The sequence below is a fragment of the Aythya ferina genome (genome assembly GCF_964211825.1).
Source record: "Aythya ferina genome assembly, chromosome: 4".
NCBI classification, from domain to species: domain Eukaryota; kingdom Metazoa; phylum Chordata; class Aves; order Anseriformes; family Anatidae; genus Aythya; species Aythya ferina.
In genome coordinates, this window is record NC_140300.1 from 74,319,402 (window position 1) to 74,332,951 (window position 13,550).

Sequence of the window (13,550 nt, forward strand, 5' to 3'; positions counted from 1 at the left end):
CTTAAAACAAAAGAATGTTTGTTCCATTGTTTAGGTGTGAAATCCCCTTAGATGAAATGCCGGTTTGCAGCTGATTCAGATCTCGACATATTTGATCATATTTTAGATTATTGCAGAATTACTTATAACTTTTTATTTTGGTCATTAAAAAAACAAACAAACAAAACAACAAAAAACACATTAACCTAATGTTATTCTGACAGTTTGCTAACACTGGCTTTCTCTTAGAGGAAATCGACTTTCAATCAGTTCTGATGCTTTCCCCCTCTTTTCTTGTTTATTTTTATTTGAACATTGATCTGTAACATCTGAACAATCTTGAGATGCCTATCGTTGTGTAACTTCACTGTGTTTCTTCTGTTTTTAATTTTAAATTTTGTTGTTGGTGGGTTTGTTTTGTTTTATTTTTAATGGTGTCCTGATTTGGTTTGTTACAGCTTTGGTAATGTATGTGTGGTTGTGCTATATTGGTAAAGTTAAGCAAGTTATTTCCTGCCATTTTCCTTTTCAGTTTTTTTTTTTTTTTTTTTTATCCTGTTAGCTTTGCTTTGCACTTGTACCCTCAGATCTTGTGGATCCACCATTCCCGGTCCATTTTGTAGACCTTCCTACCACTGCAACCAAAGACTGTCATTTTCAGTCCTGATTACATTTTCCAATCTCTATTTTTGATTTCCATTTTACTTTCAATGTTTTTCATTCGCATCAAAGATGACGAGACAGAATCTACAGAAACATCTATCCTGAAAAGCCATCTGGTTAATGAAGTCCCTGTACTAGCCAGTCCAGACTTGTTGTCTGAAGTGTCTGAGATGAAACAAGATTTGATCAAAATGACTGCCATCTTGACAACTGACTCTTCTGATAAATCGGGCTCAATTAAAGTGAAAGATCTTGGAAAACCCACTGAAGAAGAGCCAGGAGAGCCTTTTGAAATAGTTGAAAGGGTGAAAGAAGACTTAGAAAAAGTAAACGAAATTCTTAGAGGGGGGTCCTACACCAGAGAAGAGCATGCTATGCAGAAGTCCCCTTCCAGACAAGAATTTGTAGAAGAAGAATGGGTCATTGTCAGTGATGAAGAGATAGAAGAGGCCAGAAGAAATGCTCCTTTAGAAGTCACTGAACCTACCTGTGTAGAAGTTGGGATAGACAAAGAGACAAAAGAGACAGAGAAGAAAGACATGACAGGAATGGTAGATTACCTTAGTGAGGATTTAAAAACATACGTTTCTCTTCATGAGGTACAGCCACAAGCCTTACAAGAAGACTTAGTAGAAGAGAGATTTGAAGCTGTAGTAATAAGCAGGGATTCTGAAAAAGGAGGACAAGAATCTCCAACAAGAGAAACACTAAGCCCTCAGGAGCAACAGAAGCCAGCCTTAGAAATTAAAAAGCCAGTTAGAACTAAACTGAGAGATAAGCAAAAACAAAAGGAAGGCAAAGTGCAAAGCAAAGAAGAAAAACCAGGACTAACGAAGTGCAGTTCGGATGAGTCACTACATGAGGAGGAACAAGGCTTAACACTGGCAGCTGCTCCTGAGGCTAAAGCTGTATCCCCTGTAATAGAGGAAACTCCTATTGGCTCAATAAAAGATAAGGTAAAAGCTCTTCAGAAAAAAGTGGAAGATGAGCAAAAAGTACGTTCAAAACTACCTGTCAGAATTCAAACAAGAGAAAGCACTGCAGAAAAGGCTTCTAAAAAAACAGTACCAGTCAAAAAGCCAGCTGCACACAAAGCACAACCTCCCGTTTCACCTTCTTCTAAGACTGAGAGACTTGAAGAGACCATGTCAGTTCGTGAGCTGATGAAAGCCTTCCAGTCAGGTCAAGACCCATCCAAAAATATAACTGGACTCTTTGAGCACAAATCTGTCAAACAAAAGCAACAGCCCCCTGAGAAGGAAACACCTCGGAAAAAAGTAGTTTCTTCACAAAGTGAAACAAAGCGAGTAACAAGCCACAAGACAGACAAACCAAAGGACAAACACAGCACTACGTTAAAAGCAGAGAAAGAGCCACAATCAAAAAAAGGAAGAACACAAATTTCTACTGTTGAAACTACCAAGAAAGCTGTAAGTAAAGACCAGGTAAAACAGCAGAGCAGCAAAAAACCAGCAGCCGAGCCTCTCTCTCCAGTATTTGTTGATCAAAGTGCCAAAGATTCAGCAGGTGTAAAGGGCAGGACTTCTGATGACCAAGCAGATACTGACTTTCAGATCAGCCCTGACAGAAAAACCTCAACAGACTTCTCTGATGTCATTAAAGAAGAACTTGAGGATAACGACAAATATCAACAATTCCGACATCTTTCAGTGACAGAGGAAGGTGAGCTTAACTTGGAGCAAGTACTGACCAGTCCTTTCAATGTTGCTTTCCCGACAGAGTATGTAAAAGATGGATTCCTTCCTGCTCTTTCTCTGCAAAGTGCTGCTTTTGATGGGAGCTCAGAGAGCCTTAAACATGAAGGTGTGGCTGATTCTCCAGGCAGCCTACTTGATGGAACTCCTCAGATCAGCTCTGAGGAAAGTTATAAGCATGAGGGGCTGGCAGAGACTCCAGAAACAAGCCCTGAAAGCCTTTCCTTCTCACCAAAGAAAACTGATGGGCAAATTGAAGAAGCTAAAGGAGCAGCTAGAGCACATACAACTGCAGAAACATGTTCTCCGAAGGAACTCTCTCCAAAGGAAGATGAAAAAGGTATTACTGAAAAACAGCTAGATGCTGTAACTGAGACTAGTAAGTCTCATTCTGACCATGTATCAGAAGAGCTTGTACCTAAAGCCTCTGAAGAAGAGGCTGATAAACTTAAAGAAAGTAGCTCAGCTTCCATAATGAAAGATATTAGCAGGGATAAAGAATCCAGGACCACTGCACACTTAACTAAATCTTCCGAAACACATGACACTGCTTTAGAGAAAGAAAAAGATATAACCTGTGAACGCCGTGTTGTGGTTAGAAGTCCCCAAAAATTGGAACTCTCACTTGCTAGCCATGATAGTGAAAGCTTTAGCCCAGTTGCAGATGACTCTTTGGCTATAAGTCATAAAGACTCATTGGAAGCAAGCCCAGTGCTAGAAGATAATTCATCACACAAAACGCCTGATTCTTTGGAGCCCAGTCCTATAAAAGAGTCTCCCTGCCGTGATTCCCTTGAAAGTAGCCCTGTAGAACAAAAAGTGAAAGCTGGCATTTTGGGGCAGGGTCCTCTTCAGTCTGTTCTTAGCAAAGGAGAAACCTGTCCAGAGCTGGCATCGGTGCGTTCCAGGATTCTCCGTGACCCAGAGGGGAGTGCTGATGATGACAGTCTAGAGCAAACATCTCTCATGGAGAGTTCAGGGAAAAGTCCTCTTTCACCAGAAACTCCCAGTTCTGAAGAAATTAGCTATGAAATCACACCTAAAACAGCAGACTCACAGGCACTGTCAAATATACGAAAGTCGGCCATGATACCTGAAGTCAGTGAAGAGCCAGAGGATGACTGTGAAAGTGAACCAAGGAAAAGATTTACTCCTGAGGAGGAGATGTTTAAAATGGTAACCAAAATCAAAATGTTTGATGAATTAGAACAAGAAGCAAAGCAGAAGCGAGATTACAAAAAGGATTGTAAGCAAGACGAATCTTCTGCAGTTGCTGATTCAGAAGTTGCATGTGAAGCTGAAGAACCAGAGTCAACGACTGTTGAAGAAAAAGTTATACCTACAGTAGTGATGTCTGCAGCAAAATCTAGAAAGAGTTCTTCCTCTTCAGAAAGTGAGCCAGAATTGACCGAGCTTAAAAAAGAAGCTGACTCAGGTTTCTTAATGGAGCCCACAATCCGAGTGCAACCACCTTCACCATTACCATCCAGTATTGACTCCAGTTCTAGCCCTGAAGAAGGATGCTTCCAACCTATCGATTCAAAACAATGTTCTTCCAGGATAGGTGCCATTAAAGCAGAACAGGATAAGCCAACAGAAGATGACAAAGAGGAACCATGTGTCCTTGGGGACAGCTGTAAGGCTTCCACACAAGAATCTGGCACTTGCCATTCTGATGGTTGTGCACCAGCAGAAACTGACAAATCAAAATGTGATAGCACAGATGACAGTGAGATAGTTAGTCCTAATGCCCCAGTCACACAATTGCAGGGTTCTCCCTGCCATTCTTTTGGTGACAGTTCTTACAAAGAAGTTCATGTTGAGTCTTCACCAACACTAGAGCAATCTGATACTAACGAAAGTAGTATCAAAAGCAGCACACTGTTAACACACTCAGATCTCATTGCTAAAGGAGCAGTGTTTGAGAAAGCAGGTGACGATTCTTGTGGACACAGTATCACGGAGTACTCTGTGCCACAAGATGGCAAACTGGTTGAAGGTGATCCCACTGACCATTCTGGTCTGGGGAGTGATTTGGCAAAAGTAGGTACAGATCTTGAAACACCTCAAGGAGATACTCATATTGAGGAACCCTTGCCAGAGTATTCATCCCTCACCACTGAAACAGGGGAACTTGAAAGTTATGTAGTGGAGGCTGCTGAAAGTAGTACTCCTCATATAATAAGCCCTTATGAAAATGTGTCTTCTGAACAATTTTTTACTGACTGTGAAGTTAAGGTAGGATCTGGTGAAAGTCTGCTATCTAAGGAAGACTATTCTACTGAAGAAGGAAAAGGTCAGAGTAGTACCGTTTTGCTTAGCAGAGACACGGGTAGCAAATATCAGTCTTCAGAGGAAGTATATATGGAAATAGAACCAAAACCAGAGGATTTATTTCAGAAAATCTCACCAGGGTCTTCAGCATCAGATTCCACGAAGTTAGCTGAATCCACCATTGACAATATAAGAACTGAAACAGAAAAATTGATCAGTCAAGTTGTCATCACCAAAACTGATGTGGATTCTGACATGTGGAGTGAAATACGTGAAGATGATGAAGCTTTTGAAGCTCGGGTGAAAGAAGAGGAACAAAAGATATTTGGTTTGATGGTAGACAGGCGATCCCAAGGCACAACACCTGATACAACACCAGCCAGAACACCCACGGAAGAAGGGACACCACTTAGTGAACAAAATCCTTTTCTTTTTCAGGAAGGAAAGTTGTTTGAAATGACTAGAAGTGGAGCCATTGACATGACCAAAAGGAACTATCCAGATGAAAGTTTTCACTTCTTCCAAATGGGGCAGCAGCCTCAGGAAGAACTTTCTTTATGTGAAGAAATGAAAGAAGCAGCGGAAGTGGAATCTTCTAAGCCAGAGAGCTTACCAGATCCATTTCCCCCTTCAGAATCAGAGGACTCGGATATACAAGGAAAAGATGCACTGAAACGTTCACCCTCGCCGTCTGAGTCTTGTGATAAATCAGAAGAAATGAGCGGTGAAGGTGTCAGCATAGGCACTGCAAAAGCAGAGCTTAAATCCAGAATTCCAATTAAAATGGGTATTTCAGCTTCTTCAAAATCACCAAAGAAAGAAACTGCTGCCTCTGAAGCTGAGCCCTACTCTGGAGCAGAGACTGACATGGTTGATAGCAGTCAGGTGCCTTGCCCTATGTCTCCTGAGCAGTCTGTGGTAGAAGATGAGTTAGGTTTTTCCAAAATCACTAGATTGGTCTGTTCTGAACAGGATGAGGAGTCCCCAGACTCTTCACCAGAGGAACAGAGATCTGTGATTGAAATCCCTACTGCTTTAATGGAGAGAGTGCCTTCTTGTGAAAGCAAATCCAAAATTCCTGTAAGAACAGCTGCTACTGCATCACAATCATTGCAACAATCAGAAAACGAGAGCCTTCCCACTGATGGCTTTCTTGACAGTCTGCAGTGTGAAGGAAAAGATGACCAAGCAAAACCAAAGTCTAAAATTCCTGTCAAAGCAGCGCTCCAAAGAGCTGAACAACAGTATACATCCACAGACACATCTGTCCACAAGCTAGAGTCACCCAAAGCTCTTGACACGACAAGCAAACTACCTACAAAACAAGATAACCGAAGTAAATCTGAATCTGATGCAAGTGTTCCCATGGACCCAAAGATTAAACGCTCAATAAAAGCTAGGAGTTATGCAGAGGCAGAAGCAGAGACGAGGGAGAGGGAGAGGGAGATGAAGGTTGAGCTAGACTCAGAGGAGGCAACAACAGGAAGACTCAAGGTATTTTCATCACGGTTGCCAGTTAAAAGCAGGAGCACTACAGCCTCCCGCAGTGCTTTTAGTCCTACAAAAGAAAGTAAGGAACATTTTTTTGACCTTTACAAAAACTCCATAGAATTCTTTGAAGAAATTAGTGATGAAGCTTCTAAGTTAGTGGAAAGACTCACACAGTCAGAGAGAGAACAAGAATTAGTTTCAGATGACGAAAGCAGTAGTGCCCTAGAAGTTTCAGTTATTGAAAATGTGCCATCCATTGAGACTCAGCAGTCAGTTCCTGAAGACATCTTTGACACCAGACCCATTTGGGATGAGTCTGTAGAGACTCAGATTGAACGTATCCCTGATGACAATATCCATGACCATGCTGAAGGTATTTGCCAACGACTGGGATTCCCTGTGCGACGCATGTCATAAATTAAACTTTTTGTTTCTTGTTTTCTTTGGTGTGTGTGTGTATATGTAAGTTTGTATACATGTGTGGTATTTTCTTGTAAGCTTTTGGTGGTTAGTTGTGTATTTTTTTTCTTTATAAGCTGTGTTTGTTTTTTGTGTTGTGTCTGTATTTTTCTTGTCTGTGAAATAATCTCAAGATTGCAAGCCATGTGTGCTTATGAGAAGTGTTACCTTAAACACAAACACTTCTACAAATATGTATTTACCATTAAACTGATCTTTCGGGTCATATGCATTTTGACTTTTGGCTTTCCCTGACCCTATTTTTATTAGTAATGATTTTTTTTTTTTTTTGGCATCAATTGAAATTGGAACAGGCAAATCCATCTTCTCTTTTGTTTTTACCCAAAGAAACATACAGAAGCTTTGAAGAATCAAGTTTGTCTTATTCCTTTTTTTGGCCATTTCTCTCTCATGAAAATTCTGTGTCACCAGAAACTTAAGTAGAAGTTGTCTGGTGTTTGGTCTTCCTCTCACTTACTTGCATACTGCCATTGGGTAGCTGTGATGGAAATCCAGTAGCTAAAATGAAGCCATATTTCACCAACTTCAATCAGTTTTCTGAATGTTTGCAATCCATGTGTTCATTCAGGGAAAATCAAAACTCAAATTCTGACATCCTCAAATTACCCTTGGGGATGGGAGGAACAGTGAAGTCTCACTGTTTCTGAAATAGACAGACTGGTGAATGAATGTCTGATTTTTCCTTGCCTTCAATGTAAGTCTTTTGTATCACTCCCTAGCTGAAAGAGTCAAAACCATTTAAATTATTAATTTCCAAATGAAAACCATAACATGAAATGCCACATGGACTGTTTGAACAAAATTTTCGCTACCACAGAAGGAAAGCAATTAGAAGCACCAGTCCAGATGAATTTTGCAATGTTGGCATTTACTAAGGAGGCATGGAAATTTATAGCTCTTAACTTAGTTAGTCTTCACCTTAATGCTAGAATGAAGTTTTAGAATAAAACGCTTGGATAAAATAGTACAGTAGGCACTTCACTCCTTATTTAGATTTTTACATTAAAGTCTGATTTTCAAATGGGAAATGTAGATAGTTCTGTACTTTTGAAAAATCAAGCTACCTTTTTCTTCTTTGTTAGACCTGGAGATTTGCAATCCTTACTGTAACTACCCAGTTGTAGCAGCCTGTCCATGTTTAGATTAGAGTAGTCAGAAAAAAATGCTATCCCTTCTAGGTCTTTATCACCTATGGAAATGCTTTTTGATTTGTAAAAGACAACTTGTGGCTGTTCTCTTTGACCTTTAGATCAACAGGATGATCAGGAAAGGACAGAGGAAAGACTGGCCCACATTGCTGATCACCTTGGATTCAGCTGGACAGGTAAAATGCATGTTATCTATTCTAGTGAGAAACAAGGCGAGCACTCCTCAATGTTTTTGTGTTTCTTTCAGATGATTTCCTCATTCTCTAAAACTGTTTCATAGAAACACTTCAGTAGCTTATAGGAACTAGATTGTTTGCTGATTACTAAGATTCCTCTAGCCTGTTAGGTAAGAACTAAGATGAATAGGTAACTCCTCTGTAGTTGTTGTGGTACCTCCAGAGGGAAAGCTCCTAGGATGAGAAAGTGACAGCGTCGGCATACATTACTTTACACTTTCTCGCAAAGTGCGATGACTCTAGAACATAAACTGACTAGAAGATAGATGAATGAACATCGTTTGTGTTCTGGAAATCCTGAGCTGGAAGATCACTATGGGGAAAGGTCACATCAGCTTCTTTTTTTTTTTTAATGGAAGCTATTTTACTTTTCTGTGTGCGGAGGAAAAAGAAATGAAAAAGGTCATATTTGTAAAAATCACTCCAAGACAGCACAATTAACATTCTGGGGGAAAAGTGAAAGTAGCAGAGAATGAAATGCAGATCTGTGTCACTGACAATCATCCCAAAAGCATTTACAAGGAAAGAGCTATGGAGAAATCTCTCTGCTATGTTAAGCTGTGCAATCCAACAGAAATTTAAATCGGGTCTGTGCTTTTTTGTATCTAACCCTAGAGCAGTACCACACCGATGAAAGTAAGTGGGGTTCTAGTGGTTAAAGAAGAATTGCATTAAAAAAAAAGTGTTAACTACTTGGTAATTGAGGTTGCACTCTATACTGTTTTTATAAGCATCTTCAGAGAATAACAAAATATCACTGACATTTTTGTATATTTTACTGATCTCCTCCTTTCCTGTCCTCTATTTCAATATTTCTCTATTTCAATCTATAGAGAACACTGGAAGTATATGTCACTTTTCCCAAGATGGATTATCTTTGAAGTCAGTAGGGCTTAGATTTATGCAATGTAACAGATTAGGAATATGCTGATTTTTTCTTTCTTTTTTTTTTTTTTTTATTAATAGAAATGACTAGACAGATCTGAAAACAAAACTAAAAAACAATGGATACAGAATTGTCTGTTTTGATGAGTATTTTACAGAATTTTGGAGAGGACAGAGAAATACACCTGCAGAAGTATTCCTGTCTTGTGTTATGATAAAGATTGATTATGGTAAAAATGGCTGCGTCAAAAGTTACTTTGAGGAATAAAACAGTGCTTGGTTTTTGTTCAAGCTTCCTTGACTACCTAGAACTTCAATCCGATATAATGTTACTGTGCATTTGTTCAAGTTTACAGTTGCACCAGTATACAAGCCAGTTTGGAAATAAGTTTATCTGGGGACTAGGGTTCCCCCCTGCTCCCTCCCTTAACATGTGGCACCCTCCATCATCCACCATAGTTATAATTACAGCGGAATAGAGTATGAGTCCTTCTTCGTGAGAGGAGCAGAAGTCTGGAGACCAGGAGTAATAGTAGGAATCTCTCAAATTTCCCCGTGGCTTTAAATCATTTGATTGCCTGTTTCTACGTACAGTCATGTCTTAGTTTAGTGGGAGAAAGCTGACCTTCATTCTGGATATAATACAGACTGTTAAAGCCATTTCTCTTTTCTGGACTGCAGTCTGAGCCTATGCTACGTCAGAAAGACACTAGTTATTAGCCTCACATTTTTGGTTCTCAACTGTTTTTGGTTCTCAACTGTGATTCATAGGCATTTACTTTTCTCTTGATGAAACAAGTCCAGGGGAGTAATATGATTACTCTTTAATCCAGCCGTACAAAATGCCATTACTCAAAATCAATTCTTTCACTGGATTTGGTGAGCATGGTGCTTTTGACAGAGCAAGGTACTATCTTCTAGGAATAATGCAATTATGAATTTGTCTTGAACCTCTTGTTTAACAGTGTCTCTAAACATAAGAAGGTGAATGGAAACAAAGAGAAATGGGTGTCAGAAATGTTTGTAAACCATTTTGCTGTAGACTACCGTAAAATAGATGTAAGGTGGGGGAAAAAAATAAAACACATCTTTACAGAAAATGATTTATTTTTCAGAGCTAGCAAGAGAACTGGATTTCACAGAAGAGCAAATTCATCAAATCAGGATTGAAAATCCTAATTCACTTCAAGACCAGAGCCACGCACTCCTCAAATACTGGCTTGAAAGGGATGGGAAACATGCAACAGGTTCATTACCAGTTATAGTACATCTACACTGTCTCCAATATACAAGTGTCCCAATGTGTGTTATAATCCAAAAAATAAAATATGTTTAAAATTTAGGTAGCAGGAAGAATGGCTATAGGTTGGGTTCTATTTTTAAGCTTGTCTGTATAACATCGTGTATGGTAGGATTCTGTTAGAGAGAATAGGTTAATATTGTTCATTTGGAGAACAACTTACAGCAAAGCAAGAGTGGAAAAATACTTAAGTTTCTTTTCCTAAAATAAAAAAAATACTTGGGGGAACTAAACTAATTTGTGAAAGGAAAGACTAGATTAGAGGTAATTTTTGTGTGCAGCCCCTATCTTACATAGCCATGCTTCTAAATCAGTATCCTACATACATAATTCATATTGAAAATAGAACGGAGAACATGTGAAGTTCTTAATTCAGCTACATGGTGTCATTTTAATGCCACAGATACAAATCTTACCCAGTGTCTTACAAAAATCAACCGAATGGATATTGTTCACCTAATGGAGACCAGCGGCATAGACTCCATGCAAGTCCACGGCACTCGCACGTATGCAGAAATTGAACAAACGATAGGATTGGACCACAGTGAAGGTAAACATCTGATACCGTCACAGGCTGCTCAGGTTATCTCATCCATGATCTAGCTCCTGTTCTGAAATGTTTGGCTGTTAATTCTTATGACTGAGCCCTAGAACCTAATTTTGAAAGTGCAGATAAGATGGATGAAGGCAAGCATGACAGCGCACATCTCTCTAGGTCAGTAAGTATAAAAATCTCTGCATTAGCAGATTCTTATAAAGCAAATAAAGGAATGTTGCCAGAACCTGCTGTTAATACTTATGTCCAGTTTATTTTTTGCTCATATATCTGCTTTCATAAAAAATAAGGTTACATTAAAATTTGATCAAGATTTGTAAAAGGAAAACTAGTCAATGCTTCGGAAAACCCTTTGGATTCAGGTATCCAGGATATTACTTGTAATTCTGCTATGATGCTGCATAGAATTTCAGATTAGATCAATAGTTGTACACTAAAGAAACATCTCCAAATTACATGAAGTAAAATTCTCATTTTTTGGGAGTGATACTTTCACACCCTTAACTTAGTATTGAATGAGTAGCTTGGTAAAGTATTAAGACAGTCACAAACATTCCATATTTATGTAGATGATGTAGGAATAGTTTATGTTTGCTGTAATTAGCATTCAAATACAACAACAGATCAGTTTGTTAACCTCCATATCTTGCTCAAATTCAGAACAAATCGTTACGTTTTCCACCAAGCTGTTCTTTGGAGGTCAGCAGGTTTCGACTGAATGGGGTTAGTGAAGAAAAACAAAAGCTTATGACTTGTAGCTTGTGGAATACAAATGTATGTATTATTTTACATCTTCTGCAGAATTAGAACCCATGCTTTGAGATTGTGTCTGGGGGAGAGGGAGGGTAGAGTTGTTTGTTTTCAAGAATTATTTTGATGTATACGAATTAGCTAGCCCTTGCAGCTAGATTTGTATGAATTTATTTTCCCATACTTGTATAGTATTTATAACTACACAAGCTATGGACCCGTGTCATTATTTTTCCATAAGCAGCTACATCAGGGATGGGGGAAAAAAAGTAACTAAAATGTGTTCCAGTCTGCTGGAAAACAAACAAAAAACACTATTGCAAATCTTTCATACTTCGGGGAGGTTTGAGATTAATTGGTGTAGGTAGATTTCTGGGCAGATTTTATTTTGCCTATTACTGTCAAGATTAATTATTTGGCAGTTGTAGTGATAATCCAGTGTTCCTTCTACTGCTTAGAGAAGAAGTTATATACTCTCCCACTCAAGCTGTCTAAAAAATTCAGGTAATTTATTCCTTCCGGGGATTTTAAACACACATAGAGAATTGAAGTGACTTTCTGCATTCTGATGAGACTTGTAATGACATTTCTCATTTCTGTTTTCACAGGGTTTTCTGCACTGCAAGAAGATCTGTTCAGTTCAAGACATAAGCAAGAACAACAGCACAGAATATCTAAAGACAGTGACCCAACTGAACACCCTCCTATTGTCTCCGAGGAAGATGTATCTGTTAGTTACTCTCCTTTCCAGGACAGCACTCCCAGGAGTGAGGCAGAACTGTCAATGGCTGAGCTCCTGAGACAAGCACACAAGGAACAAGTAGAATCCGAATTCTCAGGGAAACCCCAGGATGTGCCAGAAAAAACATCTGCTTCACAACATGAATATTTGTAAGTGTCAAAAGACCAAAATGGGACCTATGTGGAGTAGATTCTCTCTTCTCTGTAACAAGAGCATTTTTACAGTTTCATTTGAAACAGATGAACTCACTAGAATTCTCCTTCAATTCTGCATACTTGTTCATGAGTTCCTTCTGTAGGCTTGACTTCTTAATCAATGTGGTGGAAGCCTTAAAGACAGGGAGAGAAAGTCAGTCTTCCACTGTGAACATACATTAATAATCTAGTTCAACATGTATGAAGGAAAAGACGGATAACGCAGGCTTTCTTGTGTCAAACTGTATTTTTCAACATTACTTGCCATCTAACATATAAACTTGATGGAATTAACACTAGAGGGCCTTTTCTTCAACTTGAGGATGGGTTTTTAAATTGAGGCAAATTTTTCATAACTTACTCATTACTTGCAAAACTCCTAACTACATATTAGCAATTAGATTTTTACAAGCCAGTTTCAAATGGCTGAAGGAACAGAGCGGGTTTTGTACAGACAAGACAAAAGTACTTAAAGGAACACTACATGATGAAGTACAGACTTAAAGGACCTGTATAGCATAGCTTTGAATTCCGATTCAGGGCTGTCGGTGGAGTTGGTTTCATTTGGAAAAGGACCTGAAAAGGATCAAGTTTCTTTGATCCTACCCATCCTTTCACCCACAGTGACAACTCTTTGATTCAGGTATTCATGGGCTAGCAAAACAGGGAGGATTCCCTTCCAAACTGGTGATTTTCCTAGGAGCAATTAGCTTTGATGTGGAGATGCAGCTCTGAACAGAGAGGTTTTACAAGCTGAAGAGAGGTTGGGAGACAGAAACAAGCATCCAAGGTAGGCCTAGGTTGCACTGATATGCAAAAATACCAATACTTCCTAATGATTTGCATAAGAAAGGAAACAAATGCTTTTGAGGAATAGAGGGTAATTTTTAATGGTGTGTTTTTAGCTGCACAAGTGGCACAATTCTGCACAGAAAGAACAAAGTCCAGTACAATAAAACCAGCAAACACATACATACAAAGTGGACTATCACAGGTATTATTAAGGCTACAGAAGACAAATAACTTACCTGCAAATACTGACAGCTGGTAGAAATGTCAGTAAGCTATTTGCATGTATTCTGCAGTCAGAGCATGGATTCCTTAAAGCTACTGTTACGGCCAAAGACAAAAAATATT

The 13,550-nt window shown here is 39.0% G+C and overlaps 1 protein-coding gene across 34 annotated transcripts in view; it reads left to right on the forward strand.

The window, feature by feature from the left end:
- Nucleotides 1-13,550, forward strand: part of ANK2 (ankyrin 2) — a 339,161-nt gene that overhangs the window by 313,953 nt on the left and 11,658 nt on the right. For 22 of the 34 annotated variants that reach the window (XM_084518975.1, XM_084518977.1, XM_084518974.1 and 19 more), the window contains 4 exons: nt 7,852-7,926; nt 9,987-10,118; nt 10,575-10,721; nt 12,086-12,368. In XM_084518975.1, coding sequence (XP_084375101.1) covers nt 7,852-7,926; nt 9,987-10,118; nt 10,575-10,721; nt 12,086-12,368 — 637 coding nt within the window. Of the gene's footprint in view, nt 1-711; nt 6,496-7,851; nt 7,927-9,986; nt 10,119-10,574; nt 10,722-12,085; nt 12,369-13,550 lie in introns of all 34 variants that reach the window. The other 12 variants (XM_084518971.1, XM_084518993.1, XM_084518982.1 and 9 more) reach the window with 2 other exon arrangements.